Source organism: Leguminivora glycinivorella, chromosome 4, assembly GCF_023078275.1.
Source record: "Leguminivora glycinivorella isolate SPB_JAAS2020 chromosome 4, LegGlyc_1.1, whole genome shotgun sequence".
Taxonomy (NCBI): Eukaryota; Metazoa; Arthropoda; class Insecta; order Lepidoptera; family Tortricidae; genus Leguminivora; species Leguminivora glycinivorella.
In genome coordinates this window covers 23,125,638-23,147,990 of record NC_062974.1, presented here as the reverse complement: position 1 = coordinate 23,147,990, position 22,353 = coordinate 23,125,638, and the positions used below count along the sequence as shown (strand labels likewise).

Sequence of the window (22,353 nt, the reverse complement as noted above, 5' to 3'; positions counted from 1 at the left end):
TAAAGTCAAATTAACTGCTTTAAAATTGGTAAAAGGTGGTGAATCTAGTAATAAAGATGATTTACCACCTGTGGAACTACTGGAAGCAGTGATAAACGCATTTTTTGCGTTGTAGTTTCCTCGCTATAGTGAGGGGAAAAGTTTTGTGTTACACTCGGGTGCAAATGTAATTTACTTCTCGTGTGTTAAAAAACTCGCAAGTTCAGGATTCTATTCTCGAACCACTCGCTTCGCTCGTGGTTCAACTATAGAATCCTTTCACTTGCTCATTTTTCAATTGCCCACTCGGCGTTAAAATACAACTTTGCCCCCTTCTATAACAAATAACTATTTCCATCGTATTTTTATAGAACGCACGATCGTGTGATGCTATTTCAGCTCAGTAAAAGAAGTATTGACGTTGACTGAAGTAGCATGACAAATACGAACGTTTCCGAGAAAATACGATTGTTCGACTTGGCGGGGGCACTGCCGTGCCCCCAGATGGATATTTATTATGCACTACATCTATTATTATAACACTACGATCTAAATGTTAAGCGACACGAAAATATCGAATATCTTCGATTGTGATAAGAGGTAATTATTGAATAATTATTTCTACGTTACACTAGAATAATATTAAAGATTTAAATGCATGCAATTCGGGGACCATCGGGATTTTCAAACATTTTATTCAATCCATTTTAGGTAGATGGGTTACACTCCAAAATATGTTTACAATCATAGCCTATTTAACCGTAATATCGTCATACTACCCCGTGCCCGTGTGGTGACGGGTTAAGAATTTCACCATCCCCTTTCTTCCCGTGGGTGTCGTAGAAGGCGACTGTGGGATATGGGTTAAATTGTGGCGTAGGCGAGAGGCTGGCAACCTGTCACTGCAATGTCACAGTTTCGTTTTCTTTCAATCCCTTATTTGCCAAGAGTGGCACTGAAACTTGAGTAGTTTCATGTGCTCTGCCTACCCCTTCATGGGATACAGGCGTGATTGTATGTATGTATGTATGTATCGTCATACTAAGGGCCCCGCCGTCGGTGCAAGTGTCATTTTATAACTTCAAACTTCTATTAACTCTTGCATAGACGGGGTTATCAATTTAGCTTGAAATAACTGTTAAATAATTAACTACAAACTATAATGTATTTCAAGCGTGTATGTCTAAATATGTATATTGCTTTGCAATTCATAGTCATAAAATGTAGATGGCAGCATTGAAACATAGGCGACAAAGTTGCTCGGGGACTTTTTTGTCGCTCACATCTAGTCTATGGGATAGTATGAAAGTGGACAGATCAGCAAGTGTGCGCACTCTCATACTAGCCCATAGACTAGATGTGAGCGACAAAAAAGTCGCCGAGCAACTTTGTCGCCCGTGGGCGCGCACCCTTAAATTAGCAAACTTAGGCAGTGCGATCTCCCGTCTGACGAAGATATTCTGGCCCCTACCATAGCCATTCCCTTCCTCTATACTTTGACCAGACGCAAACTCGAGAGCAAAGCTTCTAGTCAGTCAGTACATTTATTAATTTTATTATGAAGTCAGTGTGATCTGTCGTCTGAAGATAGTATTCCGGGCCCTACCATAGCCACTCCCATTCTCCGTTTAGACCAGATGCAAACCAAGGACCAGGGGGCTACCGTAACCCAATTCAGTTTAGGTTGAGTGAAAAAGACAGATCAATAGCAGTTGTATTTTTTTATACTACGTCGGTAGCAAACCAGCATACGGTCCGCTTTATGGAAAGCGGTCACCGTAACCTATGGACGACTGCAACTCAAGGAGTGTCACATGCGCGTTGGCAACCAATCAGAAACTTGTATGTCTATCCCTTTCTCTCGGCCTAAACTGAATTGCTTTAGCAGTTCATGGTAGCCCCCCATGTCAGCGTGAAGGCAGCGTGATCTGTCTCATGATAGTATTTGACCCATACCATAGCCACTCCCTTTCTCCTCGTTTAGACCGGACGCAGACCAAGGGCCCGTTTCTCGAAAGGTACAAGCCTTGTATTACAAGTGCGCGAACTGTCAAATCGTATGCGTTGTCATGGAAACACACTTGTAATACGAGGCTTGTACCTTTCGAGAAACGGGCCCCAAGTCTAACATCCAGTCGGTTTCCGTATTTAAGAAGCTAGCGCCATCTCGCGTCCGCGCCGCAGCATGTAGTGAGACACGTTTTCGTACGTGAGGAACGTGATCATGGTAGCGGGGACCACTCGCACCAGGCTTGGCTTCAGGCCCTTGTAGAATCCGCGAATGCCCTCGTGGCTGCAAATTGAAGAGGAAATATTAGTGGCAATGGTCAGGTGTGAACGCCTCTTTTTTGTAAATAATCATAGGTACAAGGTTCATTATTGTGCGATGTGATTGTGTTTATGAGCCTTTTTGTTCTGATAAGCGCAAGTGATGTTAGGCACTGGTCCTATCGCGAGCTAGTAAGCTATGAGCTATCGGCTATAAAAACGAACAAAAGATAATCACTCCCGTGTAAATAAAAGAGACACGGCGATGTTTATAGTTAGTCGCCCAGTGGTGAGCTATCAATATCGCCGTGTCTCTTTTATTCGCACGGACTGTTTATCTTTTGTTCGTTTTTATAGCCGATAGCTCATAGCTTACTAGCTCGCGATGGGACCAGTGCCTTAGACTCATTAATTTTGCCAAGAAAAGGGTTAATACTTAAAAATCTTTTAATTAAAATTTCTGAGCTAAGGATATTGTGTACTAAGATTCCTTTTTCAAAGAATATTTTTTATCGAGCATTTCTTATTTTTTTGCCATTTTTTTATTTTGTTTTTTTAGGGAATTCAATTGTACTCAGAATCACGAGTACTTTCAATCTCACTGGGAGACAAAGTGTCCCAGAATGTCCATACATTTTTGTTATGTTTTTGTTACTTTCCTCTTTTGTTACCCCACACAACATGTACGGAAAATGGTAACAAAATAAGAAAAAATCGTGTGGGACAATTTTTTTAACTACTAGGATTGCAAAAGCTAGTGATTCTGAGTAAAAATACCTTTTTTTTTTCAAAAATATCACATTTCATAAAAGTGGCGAAAAAAAAGGATATGCTAATCGAGTTATTTTTCAGTTAATACGATATTTTGCTTACTTACCATTTTGTTATTAACACAGTGTGAAAAAGATGACCTAAAATGCCAAATTGCCACAAAATGGATTTAAGGAGTGTGGTGTGACTTAGAACAATTTAGAAACTTCTTTCAGGGAAAATTAAAGTTAATATTTATTTTCGTTAAAAATTACAATAAAAGAACAAATCATAACTGAACCCAAACTCCGATTTCAGGGATAACAGTCATGTAATTAAACCACTCTACTGTTTAAAAATATTATTGTCAAAAATTGCAAATTTGCAAATTTAAAAATGTGTTTATATCTTTATATACATACGACAGGATAACTGTATCAGAAAATTTACTAAGTTACGATATTATTTCAAGTAGAAAATACAAATAAAAAAGTGGACTAGGATAATAAAAAAGATGCATCAATTTGCTATCTTTTATTGATTACACAAATTGAAGGTAAAATTGAAACAATGAACTTGCAGGAATTATATAAAAATATATACGTCTTAGATATTACGTTACGTGGCCAGCCACCTATATTTAACACGCAAAAATAACAAAACCGATTAGTACAATTATCAATATTATCCTATAGTCAGTCCAATATAAGTTGGCAACGATTTGACTGCCTCACTGGTGCAAATGTTATAGTCTGTCAAGCAGAATATGACAGTAGCAATGTACAGCAAACTAAAGTATGGTATCCCTATGAAACGAACAAACAGCAGCAATGTACGTCGAACAGCCGCAGACAGTAATTATAACCTCAAATTTACACATCGCCTAAACGTGATTATACCTGCCACGGTATTATTTTTTTTGCCAAACTTGACTAAACAAAGGTACACAACCGTATTTGTACATTTTCAATAACCATATCAAGATTTTTTTGGTGACAAGATTTGGTTGACCATTTAGCTATTTTGTAACGTCAATCTTCGATGAAATTATGACGTTTACTCAACTCTTGCAGAGGCAGGGCTATCAAAATCGTTGCTTACTTATATTGGCCTGACTTTAATAATGCGTCAGATTTTACTAATTATCACATAATATTTATTTGGTGTTTCGATTTACACATATTAACGTAGTTTTCGGATATGTAGGCACTGAATACATAAAATAAAATCGATTATTTTATAAAAGATAATTTTTGGTCCATTCGTCTTGTCAAACATTTAGAGATAATTTTTTTGCAAAAGAAAATTGATAGAGAAAGCCTTTAGATACATTTTCAAATATTCCTGTCAAAAAGCGGATTCCAGGCTCTTATAAGCCGTGGAAAATGACGGGATAACGCAATGAGGATGATGACTTATCCATATAGTTGGTAAATTTTAAAAGTTTATTATTTTAATTTGCTATAACTCTGGTAATATTGAAGCATATCATATAACGGGACTATCTATTGCTAACTAGGGTACACTAGTGTGGATATGATACATTATGCACTTATAAAAATAACTTATTTATCAAGATATTAAAATCTATCAAAATCTATGCCATAATGTTTCTGCATTGTGAGCTTACAATTACACCAATTTTGATTGGTGCAATTTTAAGTCAAATTTTTATCTAATCATTTAGGTAGCTGTCAGATCAGCGGCAAGTTTTTTTTTCTTTCGCCAATCACCGCCGGTCAAACAGTTACCTAACAATTATTTATTTTATTATAATTTGGGTTTAATGTTGAAATATTAATGGTTGAAGTCAGCTGTATTTACATCGTAATAAATTTAATATGGTTAATATATAAACTGTGCCTGACATGTTTAAAAGTAATACGTGTGAATCGATTTAAGTAGTAATATAACTGGAGTTTAATTCCCAACTACTGCCTACAGATCTAGAAGCGGTTTTAATTGTACTAATTATTTTATGTCATATAATTAAGGGGTCACTAAAATCCGGGTTAGCAGGAATCTTAGTTTAATGTGTCTTGGTTATTAATAAATTAATATTGGTGATTACAATAATAAGCCTCCAAGATAGAATAGCTTCAAACTTGCATAATTCTAGTAATATTATTACTTAAAAAGTCTATATATTATGTTATTATATTCCCTAGAAGCAAGTTGAAACACCTATCTTATAAAGAACCTAACGTCGTCTCACCACACATGTAACGTTTCGATTCTAACAAAAAACACGTCTTTTTTACTTAAATAAGTCAAACATTGAGATTGGAAAGAGTTCTACTATAAAATACCTACTATCACAAATTCTCAAATTAAAACTAAATTGTGCTAGTGTGGCAACACTGCCAAGCTTGTGATAATCCGTTCACATCTGATGGGAAAGTACGACTATGAATACATTATAAAACACAACATATGTCGTGAGACAGGTTTTACAGTAACATTTAAAACGAGGACAATGGTATTAAAAACTAACATTTTTCATAGAACACAACACAACATATCGAGATTGACACGCAACGCGATTTGAATCGAAGCCAGCGGTTCATAGATCGGTTGCCAAATCATGTCATTAACTATAAATACATCTCTTCCATTCAACCGATTACAGTGATCATTAAAACAGTTAATTGACAAAGAAAATGCAGTAATTATATAAACAATAATAATACAATGTCTATCTTAAACCTGCACGATTTTCTCTAAATTATTAGCAAGATGTCATATGTAGGTACAGTCAACCAATCTGAATCCTAGGCCACTGTAGAACCCTTTCACAGTAAAAGTCAAAGTGACTACTACAGCAAATAAAGCACGGTGTCAATACCACAGGGTTCTAGAGTGGCCTAGGGTTCTAATTGGTTGACTGTACATACTTGCATTGTCATTCACAAAGTCGTCTGCTTCGTAATGTCATGTAGTAATCCAAGCGCTTCCGTGAATTACACAATTTACATTCTCTGTGTATTGTTTATTTGATAAATGAAAATTAATACTTAATTTCTTAAAAGGTGTCTACAAATTTAACCTATCTTGTGGAAGCAATGTAAGTCATAGCCGCCAAACAAATATTTTTTCCTTAATTGCCACTACAAATTGAAAAAAAAAACATATTGATTTAAACTAACACGACCTTCACTCATATTATCTTATACTTTTAAACGAGCAATTCTTGTATATTTATTTATTTATTTATTTATTTATTTATATATATATTTATTTACACTGACGATCTCGGAAACCGCTCTAACGATTTCGCAGAAATTTGTTATGTGGGGGTTTTTGGGGGTGAAAAATCGGTCTAACTTATCCTTAGGTCCCGGAAAACGCGAATTTTCGAGTTTTCATGCGTTTTTCTTCGCGCGCCATCTCGTGTGCAGTAGTTGTACTGTTAAGACAGAATTCTTTCGGTTGATGTAAGTACTATTTATTGCAAACACTAGATGGCGACACAGGTCAAGGCTAAAACGAATAGAAAATACACTATTTGAGTTTTTGTGGCGAAATGCGCGCCATCTCGTGTGGAGTAGTTGTGTTGTTAAGGCTGAGAATTCTTTCGCTCGATGTAGGTACTATTCATTTTTGAACTAGATGGCGACACATGTCAAGGATACGAAACAGAACCGAGCGAAGCTCGGTTGCCCAGATATTTAAATTAAAACGGGACTAAGGGCTAGTTGCATCAACCACATTTGACAGACACATCATCGTCACGTAGCAGAGGTCTATGGAACTTCCCATACAATAAAATTTGACGAATGCTTTAACGGTGACAGACGGCTTGGTGCAACCGGCCCTTAATCGCGTAAAACTTACGTTCATATTTAACCCGACGTTTCGGACATGACATTACGTCCGTGGTCACGGGTAGACAAACGAAACGTCGGGTAAAATATAACGTAAGTTTTACGCGATTAAGTCCCGTTTTAATTTAATAATAAAAAAATAACGTTTAAAATACGCTACTATAGTTAACAGTAGAATAATTTTGTAGAAGCTTATTAAGAAATTTAAGAAATTGTCGTTTAATTTCACTTAAAAGCTAAATATATGAGCTTACCTTTGCATTCCAAAAGATCGAAGATAAGTGCCAAGACTTTTAATTTTCATAAAATCAGAAAAAAAAGAATACCGCACAAAAAATACGCGATTTTATTATAGTACCGATCCAATGAAAAACAATAATAACAGTAGGAGTTAATATAAATATTAGAGTAGATAGTTGTGGCAAAATACAAATATTGTCTAGACAGACATGACGTTTGCTTTTGTATTTTAACAATACTTATCGTAACATCATCTATTGACAAAGTGGCTATGGTCAGAATTATAACTTTTTACAGAATAATTCCTCGGATTAGACTAGCTAAAACTTAAAATAGTGTAAACCAATAATGGTATGACATAATTGACTGTCCCTACAGATCATAATTATTTAATTATCGACACATATTTCTAAATTGAGAGCAATATTGTAATTATTACGAAATTGTTATAATTCGGCAAAAAATCGGAAACTGATGAATGTAATAGGCTAGTTTCCTACTAGTCAAATCAGCTTCTTTTTAAGGACTGTCAAAACGATTTCCTAATATGGAATTACCATGAAATACTGAGGAGTGACGTCAGGGTCAATTCATTTGCTTTATAGTTTATATCTTTCTCTTTGACTTATTAAATAGAAATTACATTTAAACATAACTACTGTCCATATTTTTCTTCTAATTATGTGGTGCTTTATTTCGGGCTCTGCATGTATATTTTATTTTAAGTATAGGAAAGTAGCCTATTGTGCTTTCTTTAATGATGAATATTATTATTCGTCCTTATTCGTCTGTGTCGAATTAATTTTAATAACTCCAATAGTCTTAACTGAACATTCAAGAAATGTCTTTTTGAAAGGCTTAATTTAACGGTTAAAAATTTGGACGATTGTATTTTCTACTTAGATTACTAGATAAATTCTGCAAGAGACAAATATGAAGACGTATTATTTTTAAAACTACATTTCTACACAAAATTCTAGCAAAACTTTATTTTTCAATTTACTTATACAAAATAGATTAAAATTTTAAATCATCTGGGTGCGTAGCCGAATGGCACAAATGCTCACGAAACGAAGCGCTAGTATGTATCTATCTCTATCGCTCTTGCGTATTGACGCGACAAAGCCAGACTACCTTTCGCGTCGTTTCGTTTCGTTTCGCGTCGCAGAAATGCCATTCGGCTACGGCACCTGGGTGGGCTAGAGACGATCTACGTATATTTTATTTAGAATATTCTCATCTCCTTGTCCAAATTTGTCGACTCCAAAACGGATCTAGTAACATATGTAGGTTCAATATAATTATATTCTACCGCGTCATGTGAATACTCGCAGACCAGCAGACCACGGTCCGGCACACTGAAAGACTCCAAAACAATTAAATCCTATCTTAAGTACAGTCGCGTTCCCATCAGACGTACATCTAATCGTTGTTGGTGAACTTTTCCCAAATGAGCATAACTAGGCATATGTTAGGCGTTACATGTAGCAGGTACGGCGTGAGGCCCTTATAGAAGCCGCGGAGGCGTTCGTACCTCCAGGTCTCGGTGACGCAGTGCCAGGCGCCGCGGTACACGCGGTGTTGGTCCTGAAGGCGAGCCCGGACTACTTGGTACGGGTAGGTGGCGCCCGCGGCGATCAGCTTCGAGATCGCGGCGAAGGTTAGGTATTCCACTGACGTCTGGAATGACAACTCGGTGAATTAATAAAGTGCGAGTCTTTACGTATAATGGGGCTCCAAAACGAGCAATATTTTCACTGCTATATGTGGCCGGCAACTATTGGTATCTTTCTCTAATATGTAAGAGACATTGCAGTGAAAATATGGCCCGTTTAGAAGGCTCTTAAATAGTTTAATTTAAAAAATGCATGCCTCGATTCGTATTCTCAAGCGGTTAAAGTTAGGTTTCGCATATTTGCGCGTCATCATGAATAACACGAATTGGGCCATTTTTTTCATTCAAAGATGTCCCCCCCCAGTTTATTTTATTTGGAATTTTTTATGTGGTTTCAACTCAGAATCGCGAGCTCTTTCAATCCTAATAGAAGAAAAAAAGTGTCCCAGGTTTTTTTCCATTCCGTTACCATTTTTTCATACATTTTGTATGGCGGTAACGAAATGGATTTGAAAAATGCATGGAAATCTTGGGACATTTTGTTTCTCCTATCAGAATCGAAAGATTTCGCGATGCTGAGTATGAATCGCGTAAAAAATATCCATGTTACAAAAAAAGTGGGGTGGACAACTTTGAAAAAAATGGCCCATTTATATTATGCACATTATGTCTGGACTCTGGACTAGACGATATATGAGCAATTCCCGTTAAGTTTGTACATTTGGATCACGTCTCCGATTTTGATAAAAATTGGTAGGCTGACAAAGTCCATGATGCTGAGCAAAATCCGCTAGGTTTCCCAAAATGTCCTACGTTGTTTGTATGAAACTTTCCTTTTTTGTTACCGAAAATGTATAGAAATCTGGTAACAAAAAATGATGGCACAGGTTTCATGTGCAAACTATTCGGGAATTGCTGATGTAAACAAGCGACAAATCAAGCTCTTATCCAAATATTTAAGGTCAAGCCGATATCGCCACACGAACTGGTGGTATGAGGCCCCTTAAGATAATGTAACTTTAAGAACATAGCAGCCTACATAATACCATTAGGTATAGTGAGCTGCAAAAGTGAATGGCGAATTTATCAATGAATTCATTCATAATGTCTCCATGCGATTTAGCAGCTCACTGCACATCAGGTAACTAAATTGAAACATCGGAATGTGATAAAATTCACGAGGCATTTTCTGATTTCGTAACGCAAATTCACATGACGCATTTTATCGGAAAAACAAATAATTGAAATAATTTTATACCTACCGGTGAAAAACATAAATAATTTAAAGAAATATTTGCTAAAAGAAATAGCGCTTTCCATGTTACGTTATACCGAAATTCAAGCTTGTCGGAACATTTAGTTATAATTTTAAATTAAAACGTACAGTCTGGCTCTGGACCACTTGAATATCTGCAAACACACCATACAGACGCCGTGAGCGACGTGCGATGGCTTAGAACGACTGAGGATATATCGTGTATCAGTGATATCAGTATGTCCGAAAGAATGCCTAAATAGAAAATCTAATAGCCGAACTGAATATAGTAGGCTCACCTATTCACATCGTCTCCGCTGGTTTGGCCTTCAAGGACCGGTCAGTAAAGTCAAGAGAGCCTATTTAGGCTGTCCAACTGGACGCCGTCCTCAATAGCGTTGGGCGGATAGTGCAAGCAGATCTCCATGAACTGGGTGCGTAGCCGATTTCACAAACGCTCACGAAAAATATCCGTTTCGTACCTATCTACCTCTATCGCTCTTGCGTATTGGCGCGACAGAGCTAGACTGCATTTCTGTAGGCGTCTGGCGTCGACGATTGCCTTTCGGCTGAGCGTCGGCGAAAACTGGCGTGATATCGCTCTAGACCGGGCTAAAAGGCGTGCTCTTATGTTGGAGTCCAAGATTTTGTGTCATTAATGACGACGAGCTAACCAATTCTCGACTACATAGCCTGGAGCATCGTAGGAAGGTTGCCAGCTTATCGGTATTTCACAGGATACATTTCGGAGAGTGCGCTGAGGAACTGTACAACCTTGTTCCTCCGTCCCCATTTCACCTTAGGACCACCAGACAATCGGCAATGCGGCATCGCTTCACGGTTAGTATTCCAAAAATACGCACTAAGCATTTCGCTTCAACATTTATTTTGCGAACCGCCAAGGAGTGGAATTCCCTGCCTGAGTCTGTGTTTCCACATGAGTACAATCCAGGGCTCTTTAAAACAAGAGTAAATAGGTATCTCATAGGTAAGCGTGCTCCACCGTAGACCGCATCATCACTTACCATCAGGTGTGATCGTGGTCAAACGTCTACCTATTCATACTAAAAAAAAAAAAAAAGCGCTAAGAAAGTCCCTTACCAGTTTAATGTCAATGGGCAGGTTCCGGTACTGGTTGTAGCGGTTCTTCATCTCCTCGTAGGTCATGAACTGTAGCGCGCCGTGCGACACGCCAAACATGCCGGGCACGAAACCCTGGAATACACAAACGGACAATGTTACTCACATACATATTATACGCAAATAGTCTCCTACTGACTTCGCTGATCTGCGCGACCCACAAAAGTGTGCTATCAATTAGGACACCAAGATTTTTTATGATTTACTACGATCCTGACAAACGTTTGCTTCACTCGCAAAGACAACTGAAGGCATGTTATGTAGGTATAAACGTTATTCTGAAACAAATTGCTAAGAGCGCTTTCGCACTAGGTACAGTCAACCAATTGGAACCCTAGGCCACTCTGCAACCATGTCAAAATGACAAACAGTAAGAGATTTCTTACAATTAGATTGATAACGTCACTATGACATAGTTCTACAGTGGCCTAGGGTTCCAATTGGTCGTCTGATCAGAATCCATAAAAATAAGATCCTTTATAGCCGTAAAACTAATTGTATGGTAGTTTATCCGTAGGTAACTCCGTAGATCCGAAGAAGCTCGGTACAATACAAATACTTCTGCGGCTATGAAGGATCTTATGTTCACGGATTAGGATCGGGCATAGTGCTAACTGCTAACCGCTAAGGAACTTTAAGTCAGGACATTCCTACCAACTAATTATTAAAAAAAAAATTGGGGGACACCTTACACAGATCAACCTAGCCCCAAACTAAGCACAGCTTGTACTATGCGTGCTAGGCGACGATATACATACTTAATATAGATAAATATATACTTATATACATAGAAAACATCCATGACTGAGGAACTAATATCTGTGCTCATCACACAAATGCCCTTACCGGGATTCGATTTTAGGTTTGATTTTAGTATTATTTAGCGACCATGTTAAATATTTTATTTAATACAGTGGCAAGAAAATTATTTGTTGTACAGTGTTACAATTTATATACCAGTATGCCTGTATGTAGACAACATTGCATACATTTTCTCCTTATACTATACCTACCTACGTTGTCTATGTATGTGCATAAACAATCGTCGTTTCTAGATCCCACTATTTATTTAGCAGATACTACAGAAGCACGAGACGTGTTGACGTCACACATTCACATGTGACATGTGACATAATAATTAGGTGAAGAGAAAACACGTGCCATCATTCACGAGAATAACTAAATCGTGTTTTTACAAAAAGAAACAAAATTATGCGTGCGACCTGGATAGGCTGGATATAATGCTCCCCTCCCTCTTTATTTTTTATTTAGTTTATCTACATATTTAATTAATAAAACAGACTTACCTTTGAGGTCATTGACATTGATGCGTTATAATATAAAGTACCCACATTTCATAGACTTTTGATTTGATATCACATCTCGGACACTGGCGATCAAATATATGAAAGGGCCGCGTTCCTAGCACACATTCTAAGCTCGTGTAGGTGAACGCGTACCATGCTTGTATGAGTGAGATATGAGAGGTCGACTGTTCGCCTTTTTGACAGGCGGTAACTGTGGGGTAATGAAAGCGGGTGGGCGGTACTTTCAGCGGGGAGCAGGAGGTGCCATACTGTACGATCGTACTCTTTATTATACTAGCTTTTACCCGCGGCTTCGCCCGCGTAATAAAAGTATTCATTAAGATTTTCATTTGGATCCGTAGGGACCGTAGGTTTCTCTGTAGGTATATTTATCTGCGATTATTTCGATTGCACATAATACTTTTGCTTGCAATGATTGTAGAAATATTACACATCGACCACAGCGTAGGTAATTCTATATACGCTGGGGAAACCTTTATAAACATCCCACATAGCCCGTATTTCGACACTATGATCGGTGGGTAAAAAGTACTTTTTTCTATTATCCCTTACAATATTTAACATTTTGCTTATACTTATCGCAAACGTAATCTTCAAGCAAGCAAACAACGATCGTCTTAGAGCACATTGATTGTAAGAGACCGCCGACCGATTATCCGTATCCCTCTAACGATACCCATATTATCCGTATCCGTATCCGTATCCGTATCGCTATCGCTATCGCTATCGCTATCGCTATCGCTATCGCTATCGCTGTCGCTATCGCTGTCGCTATCGCTATCGCTATCGCTATCGCTATCGTTATCGCTATCGCTATCGCTATCGCTATCCCTATCGCTATCCCTATCGCTATCCCTATCGCTTTCCCTATCGCTATCCCTATCGCTATCCCTATCCCTATCCCTATCCCTATCCCTATCCCTTATCAAGATGTTTAATGATATAACACTTTAAGTTCTCGCGCTTTGTACACATATTTAAAGTCACATACAGGTCGAACGCGATTAATTAACATTATTTTTACCTTTTTTCCCAACGTTTCGGCCAGGTTGCACTGGCCGTGGTCGCGGAAGACTGACGTCCCAGCAAAATGTCACCGGAGATGTAAGCAACACCAAACTACCCGATATTAATTTATATAAATGTTCGGGGTAGACAAATAAATATAATCTACCCGCATTTAGTTAATGTTTATTTCCCACCATGTTTATTTTAAAGGTAAAAATAATGTTAATTAATCGCGTTCGACCTGTATGTGACTTTAAATATATGTTTAATGATTTCTTATCAAGTGCTAAAATATAAAGTTTCATGGTTTTATCATTTAAAATTAAGAAATCCCATACAAACTTTCAACCTCTTTTTCAACCCCTTCATCCCTTTTTTTCGAAATAAAGTAGCCTATGTTCTGTCTCAGGGTCTAAAGATTGTCTGTTCCAAATTTCATCAAAATCGGTTGCGTGGTTTAAGCGGGAAAGCGTAACAGACAGACAGACAGACAGACAGACAGACAGACAGACAGACAGAGTTACTTTCGCATTTATAATATTAGTATGGATGAAAGATACGCAGAATATTGTAAGATTTCGCAACTACATGCTAAAATCAACATACTAACTTAACTGACACTAGTATGGTAGGGTCAAGATCTAACAAGGTACATATATCGTAAAATATAAGTATCTTAAAACAATAATTTTATGGTATACACGTGTATAATGAATCATTATGGATAAATCCACAAGCCTTGGATCTCATCCAAAATACATCTTAATGATCTGTGAAGTGAAAGTGAAATGCATTTTTCATCCTACATATGTCGTCCTGCTACTTAGTACTTACGACAATTTGGCATATCGACAGAAACGAGAGGGTAATGATATTTTTATTATCACAAGATCAAAGTCCACTTTGTTCATACTGTTTTATTGAAATTAATATTATTATCCATTTAAGGTTTTAATTGCCGAGAGATCTGCAGAAAAACATAACATAATAAAATTTAAAAGCCTTCTAGGCGTTTTATAAATCTACGATTTCTGAAAGCAGCTACATTTAATTTCTTCACGGAAACTTTGGCTCGAATACTGGTGTCGTAAACTCTAGCTGTTCTAGGTTATCTAGTTAGGAATTCCACGATCTAGGTACACAATGGATAGGAAATAGAACGCACAGTTCGGCTGAGGGTCACCAGAGCGGAGAAAACCGGCGAATACTGGATTTATATCGCGAGTTCACACAATAGTAAGTAAATTCATACTTTATTGCATCTTGTGGAAATATTGGCGTAGTTGGTAGTGACCCTGCCTGCTAAGCCGCGGTCCCAGGTTCGAATCCCGGTAAGGGCATTTATTTGTGTGATGAGCACATATTTTTTTCCTGAGTCATGGATGTTTTCTATATATATAAGTATGTATTTATCTATTTAAGTATGTATATCGTCGTTTAGAACCCATAGTACAAGCCTTGCTTAGTTTGGGGTTAGGTTGATCTGTGTAAGGTGTCCCCCAATATTTATATTTATTTTTATTTTATTGGGTGTTTTGCCCGCTATTTGCTTCGAGGATATCGAATTTGAACGCTAATCGTACGGTAATGGAAGCGTAAAGGAATCAATCATATTCAAAAGTTAGAACGTTTGTAAATACCTAAATAGTAAGTACAATAGTTCCTAGTAAGTATACTACTTCAGTGTCTTCAGTATCTCACCAACTTAACTAGGCACAAGGCAGATGCGGTGGTACTAACCCCCGAGCCTCCGACACCGAATCTTTAGCCGGACGACACGGTTATTCCGAAACCTGCCGAAACTGAGACTTGGGTCGGTCAAAAGTTCCGAAAGTTTTGCCGAAACATGAGTTTTGATGCCGAAATTTCAGCTCACACTACTTTGAACATAAAAAAAAAATAAACTACAGAGCAACCATTCCTGATCAACGCAATACGCTCGGAGTCTTGACAATGTTGTGAATAACTCTGAACAAGCTTTCTCTAGTTTATAATGAAACTTGCTCTAAAGTCTGATCGTGATCACCGACTATGACGTAAATGGAATTAATTTATGCATAATGTCCTAGTAAAACGAAATATAAACTACATCCAATAACACAAACATTTCTTCGTACTAGATATGACATAATGCTGCTGTGTGTCTAGTACATTTCCGTCCTACAAATATCTACGGCGCGCGAGGGAATTCCTATTCATACGGACTATTTTTAGCGCTCGCGGACAAAGGCCATACGTAAGAGACGGAAGAAAATAAACAAAAAACCGACATTAACCTGAATCACGTGGCGACAAAGATTTTATGAACTCGAAAAAATTATATTTTCCTTTCATTTTGCGGTTCAAAAGTTGTAATTATACCACTAAAGAGATACGTGACAGTACTTTGATGAGTGATGTCAGTATTTTTTTGGCGATCATTACCTACCTAACTCGTAAGGTACAGCGTGGCAAATCTCGACTGGGAGGCAAATGTAACTGGTCCATTTTTTTCATGTTTTACAATGTTTGCATTATTATTTAAATAGACTGTCCACCGGTTATATATGGTAGGCGTGTTCAGTGGATACATGTACATGTAGAACTCAACATTATGGTGTAATAATGGAAAAAATGGATTAGTTACAAATGCCCCCCATGTTATGTTTGTTTCTTTGGAGCTCCTTGCAACCCAAACGCGTGTCAAATTTTAATTGTTTTCTACCTAATCTCTTAAATCTTAGATTCTTTTAATATACACACATTTAACCTAAACCTTTACGCCACTACAAGTAATTAGGATGTTCTGTTAAATCATCATTGTCGAACTTCGACCACATTGGAAGTTGGAACCAAAAACCTAACAACGCAATGTAACATGTTTTCTCATTAAATCTAAATGAAATGATACGTTGCTATTAGATAACAAACATATCATGTTATCTAGCGCGTGGTTTTGCTTTCGATGATATGACGTGAGCACTTTCATTCAGCCAACGTTGTCGAAAACATAACAAAAGTGTATTTTACGAGCACAGCGGGTCTCGAGTCATACGAGGGTTCAAAGCATGAAGGTTAAAACAAAAAAAATACTAGAGCAATACGAGCAAAATATCTTCTTCTTCCTCCTACCCTTATCCCACGTTATGTGGGGTCGGTACAACACGTCTTCCTCTTCCATTCTCCTCTATCTTTCGTCATCTCAACACTCACATCTTTCTTCCTCATATCCTCTTTCACACAATCCATCCAGCGTTGTTTGGGTTTACCCCTCCCTCTCCATCCATCAACCTTCATCTCCAACATTCTTTTGCCTATATGACATTCATCCCTCCTCATTACATGACCGAACCACGCCAACCTGCCACTCCTCATCTTTTCCGTTATAGGCGCAACTTTCAAACTTCCCCTAATATACTCATTCCTGATCCGATCCATTCTGGTCACTCCACAGTCCACACATCCATCTCAACATTTTCATTTCCGCTACGTGCACTCTCCTTTCATCCTCCACCTTTGTCGCCCAGCATTCAGATCCATACAATACAACAGGCCTCACAATCGTCTTGTAGATTTTCCCCTTAAGTTTAAGGGGCATCCGTCGATCGCATGTTGTCCCTGAGACCTGTCGCCATTTCATCCACGAGCAAAATATATAAGTTGTTAAAGTCGAATCTAAACGTCATCCAAAGTCATAATTGAAAAGTCAAAGGCAATAACCACAAAATTAAAATTAAAAAAAAACGATTTCATGAAACATGGCTAAGAACACTCCCGACTAATTCAGCTTTCAAACAAAAAAGACTAAATCAAAATCGGTTCATCTGTTCGGGAGCTACGATGCCACAGACACACAAACAGACAGACATACATACAATACAAACAGACAGACAGACACGTCAAACTTATAACACCATGTCGTTTTTGCGTCGGGGGTTAAAAATAACGTCAGCATTAAATACGACATTCAGACATTCTCATCAGTTTTCGAACAATCTAGAGAGAGTTTACCATCAGTTGGTGTGGTGATATCCTAACCACAAAATTAAAATTTTGAAAAAACCCCCGACCGCGACATAGTAGACCGATTTTTATGAAACATGGCTGAAAACACTCCCTAGTCGGGAGACTCAGCTGTCAAACAAAAAAAAAACTTAATCGAAATCGGTTCATCCGTTCGGGAGCTACGATGCCACAGACAGACAGACACACACACAGACAGACAGACACGTCAAACTTACGTACCCCGTCGTTTTTGCGTCGGAGGTCAAAAATGAACCCATGTAGTAAGTGTCCTGAGTTGGGTGTATCCAGGCGAGATAACTGGCAACGTATTATCTAGTTCAACCTTCAGAGATATCCACTGTTATTGATTGGACTTTATCAGGGTCCAGGGAGCAAGATACATCTATCAGATCATTTCCTTTTTGGCTCGATTGCGAAGTAATCTTTTCTTATATTTTCGCCAACGAAAACACCTTTTTCGTTTCATATGTCTCCAATTTCCTTGTTTTTAACCCAAGCTACGACGCAAAAATCACGGGGTGTAAAAAAAAAATGTACTTTACTTTAATTATTCTATTGTATTCTAGTGTATAATTGTATGTGCCTAATCTATAATAAATAACCTAGTTTTAAGCTAAATGTATTATTAACAAAAATATGGGTCGATAGACCCGAAATAAAGAATTTCAATTCAATTCAATTCAATAAGTTTGACGTGTCTGTCTGTCTGTCTGTGGCATCGTAGCTTTCGAATGGATGAACCGTTTAGATTTCGTTGTTTTTTTGTTTGAAAGCTAACAGAAATGGAAATCCGTGACCTCTGCCTACCCCTCTGGGAAACAGGCGTGATTGTATGTATGTATGTATGAAAGCTGACAGACGGGAGTTTTCTTAGCCACGTTTGATGAAAATCTGTCCAATGTTGGAGTTTTTTTTTTTTAACGGAGTAAACGGACCTTCGGTATATACTACGTGTAACATCTATAACTCGCGTTACACACACAGTGATGAATATTTTTATCAGGCAATGTCAAAAATCTAATAATATCAGTATCACAAATACTTATTTATAGAGAAAAATCCAATAAGCTTCATAACATTGAATTGATCGATCAGCCGCGATAATAAACGTAATCCAACCTTCAGTCGATCGGACCTTCCTCGTTTATTATGTTTTGCTCAGTGTTTGTTTGTCCATTTAGCGACCCAATAAGAACACATAGTAATAAAAACCCGATTCGTTTTATTTTCAGGTAGTATATGTATGGTTGTCAACCCACATAAAGACGCTGCACATAGGGGTATTTCACTAAAAAAGCTGGCTGTTAGTCGATATAAATAAGTAAAAATAAAAATAGATGAAAATAGCATATATTTGGATTGACACAATAGAACTACTTATAGAAATGTGTATAAATAATTTTGGCCAGCTTTTTTATTGAAATACCCCTATGTGCGCTGTTTCAACTTTAAGTAAAGGTAATAAAGTATGGTTGCACCTTCAAAGCAAAATGCGATTTTAGAATTCTATCGGACAAAAATATTCAGAAGTACTGCTATACTCGGCTTTTCTATACGTAAACATTTTCTATACGACTCAAGACAATTCTATTTTTACTGGTCAGCAGCAGTTTTCTCTTTAGAAGTTTTCTAATAACAATCTCTATTTGCTCTAAGATGGCCTTTATCACTCGAACGAAAATATGAAAAGCAAAAGCAAGAGCATGAGTTATTACTGTTATTAGCCAGTGGATTGCTCCTGTCTTATCTTCTGTTGCTGTTACACGGGCAACACAATTGCAAAATTTTTCACATACCATTGCCGCGTTTGTTCAATACGCACCAACTAACTATGAAGCAAACGCCGCAACGGTATGTGAATTTCTGGCAATTATGTTCCCCGTGTAACAACACCTTTAGGCTGTTGAGGGCAATCTGTGACATTTTTTTTTCAATCAATTCAGTTTTCCAATGGTGTCAAAAACCTATCCAAATGTTTATGATTGTCACCAAACGCTTAGTAGTGTCGACTGACGTGTCGTTATTCGTGATAATTTTATGGCGTTAAGGACATCCTTATTAGTTGCACGTTATGAAACGTTTGTAATTCCGCGAATAGTTTTCCCAGTTGCACGTGCCTTTCATTTCAACACAGATCAATAGTAGGACGGAAAGGCAGACGGGCATATTGATCAACTTTTATGTTATATGGAAACAGAATCTTTTTATAGTTTGTCGTATTTCCAGAATATGTATTGCTAAGTTCGAATATACATTAATATGAAGTAGGTTAAGGTCGAGCAATAGGTAAGGTACAACCAATACATAATACTTAAATTGATCTAAACTACCATGTCGATGAATACTTCAGCCAATTTTATTTCGATTGGCACTGGCAGGTAGTATCAACTACTCGAAATGTTTCATGTTTTACAATAACTAGACTGCCATATATGTCCACTAGCCACATTTGTCACATAGTTCCTCGTTTTTAGCTTGGCATTAAAATGATTGGCTTATTCGATGTGATGCGATAAGGATTTGTTTACTCTATAATCGGTTAATCAAAACAAGTCCAAAGTATAAATATAACATCCTTATAGCAGATCAAAAAAGTCAACATACTTATTTCCACTGACAATTGGAATCGTCTCTTCTAAAAATCATAACAGCTATTTTAATTAACTAGTTACAGTAGTTACCTATATGAAAAATGTACAAAACATTTTACTCTCTTCAGACTAGTTTTATAGCTTTGGATTTTGGATATATGCCGTTGAATTCCACAACGTTTAGATGAATTTCATATAATATATTATAACGTATGCGGAATGAAATCTGGACAAAGTTTTGATACCGTACAGAGTAAGTAAATAAATAAACTTTAATAATGTAATTAATGTATAAATGCCAGATTAAAGTTTACATACCTATCTGTCATTTAAACTGGTAAGTTTCATGAGTATTGGATTCTCAGTCAATCGAGAAGAACGACCTAGCGAAACTGTTTGTAATTTCTATATACCAATTTTCTGTGGCCGAATGCAAAGCCTGTGGAAAGTTTTGTTGGAAGCTAACAGTCAATTTAGAATATCTTTGCATCCTTTTTCTTTACAAAAACTACCGCAACAAAGCGTGGTTCAAGAAAACATTAAAGGATTGGCAAGTTTTCTGGGAGAGATTTGATTAAAAGAAATGTCGGCCCCCTAAGGCACAAAATCTTACAGAGAGCTCGAGACAGCATTCGAATGGGCCAGCGAAAGTGATAAAAAATATCTTGAAGACATGAGTATCGCTACACATAAAAAAAAGTTAAGCCTATAGTCTTCAAAAATAAAATAAAAAACTTTGAAAATGCTGCTCCGCCTTTAAGTCAAATAATGTAAAAAACAGCTGTTTTTGCATTTCTGGGTTTATGAATGACTAATAAGACCAGGAGAAAGACCGGTTATTAACCAGATAACATCACTATCACCGTTTCTTGGAGAGATTATGAAACGATTAATTTTGGGCTACCGATAACAAATTTTCCTTCTATGTTCCTATTGAGGTGTTCGAGTGTTTGTCAAATCAAATACTATAAGTATGATGTTTTTTTTTATATAATTTTGGATCTGTTAGGAGCATGTTCTCATACAATCACAATGAACAATCGCCAACCATAAGTCTCGTGTGATATTCGCAAGACCCATTGTTTCATTGATGACAATGATGACAAACAAAACTAGTGCACCAATTATCAGGACATTTGTAAACTGTAGGACATACAGGACAGTGAGACTAGCATGATCTGCATGATGCACTAATACTATTTATAGTTAATGACAAATTTCACTGAGACACTGAGGTGACGGTGTTAGAACGGAAGTACAAAATAAGAAAAAAAATGATATATGAGAAATGTATTTTCTAGTCAAGCTTGGTTAGTTTTTGGCGCAGATATCCTCATCATCCTCCTTGCGTTATCCCGGGATTCACCGCGGCTCATGGGAGCCTGGGTCCGCTTTGACAACTAATTCCAAGATTTGGCATAAGTACTAGTTTTACGAAAGCGACTGCCATCTGACCTTCCAACCCGAAGGTTAACTCGGCCTTATTGGAATTAGTCCGGTTTCCTCACGATGTTTTCCTTCACCGAAAAGCGACTGGCAAATATCAAATGACATTTCGCACATAAGTTCCGAAAAACTCATTGGTACGAGCCGGGGTTTGGCGCAGATATCCTAATATTCCTAATAAAACAGAACCTGGTCTCATAACCAAGGATGCAGAAAACCGTGCGAAGTGCAGAAGGAAAAGCCGGTAAGCGGACCCCAGGGCTCCGAAGCGCTCGAGCTGAGTATGGAGCCGGGAAAACGCTAAGATGAGAGAGTGATCCTAATACATTTACAGCAGAATAAAACCTACATAATTTACCTACGTCATATTTACGCAATATATCACCAAAATTAGACAGTAGTGGGACGTGGGACCAAGAGCGACCAGCCGGCGTATCATGCTTCCAATTTTATCACCTATCCACGTGGATAAGACATCTGTCACGCTTTGGCAAGTATGTCAGTGTGAGAATGACAGATGTCTTATCCACGTGGATAAGTGATAAAATTGGAAGCATAATACGCTGGCAGCCTATAATCTTCCTAGTATATTGTCGAACTAGAGCTAGTCATCTCATCATGTTCATGTCCTTGCCGTTTCGGCATCAGCAACTGCTTTTACCGCAGAGTGCTGGTGACGTAGCCATGCTATGTAGAATAACATTAACAACCAAGTAAATAAAATCTCGCCTCGAAGAGGGGAGAAATCCTGTTTTACTTCTGTTTACAACTTTTAGTCGACTGTGGGATATGGGTGAAATTGTGGCGTAGGCAACCTGTCACTGCAATGTCACAATTTAGATTTCTTTCAACCCCTTTTTGCCAAGAGTGGCACTGAAACGTAGTAGTTCATGTGCTCTGCCTA

The 22,353-nt window shown here is 37.6% G+C and overlaps 1 protein-coding gene across 2 annotated transcripts in view; it reads right to left on the bottom strand.

Annotated features, from left to right (window-relative positions):
• Nucleotides 1-1,268: 1,268 nt before the first annotated feature.
• The window catches only part of LOC125225333 (mitochondrial folate transporter/carrier), a 33,055-nt gene continuing 11,970 nt past the window's right edge, over nucleotides 1,269-22,353 (bottom strand). Inside the window, exons 4-6 of one of the 2 annotated variants that reach the window (XM_048128986.1) lie at nucleotides 11,033-11,146; nucleotides 8,596-8,741; nucleotides 1,269-2,272 (exon numbers count right to left, since the gene is read on the bottom strand). In XM_048128986.1, the coding sequence (XP_047984943.1) occupies nucleotides 2,128-2,272; nucleotides 8,596-8,741; nucleotides 11,033-11,146 (405 nt within the window). In that variant the 3' untranslated portion in view covers nucleotides 1,269-2,127. Of the gene's footprint in view, nucleotides 2,273-7,075; nucleotides 8,742-11,032; nucleotides 11,147-22,353 lie in introns of both variants that reach the window. The other variant, XR_007176978.1, reaches the window with a different exon arrangement.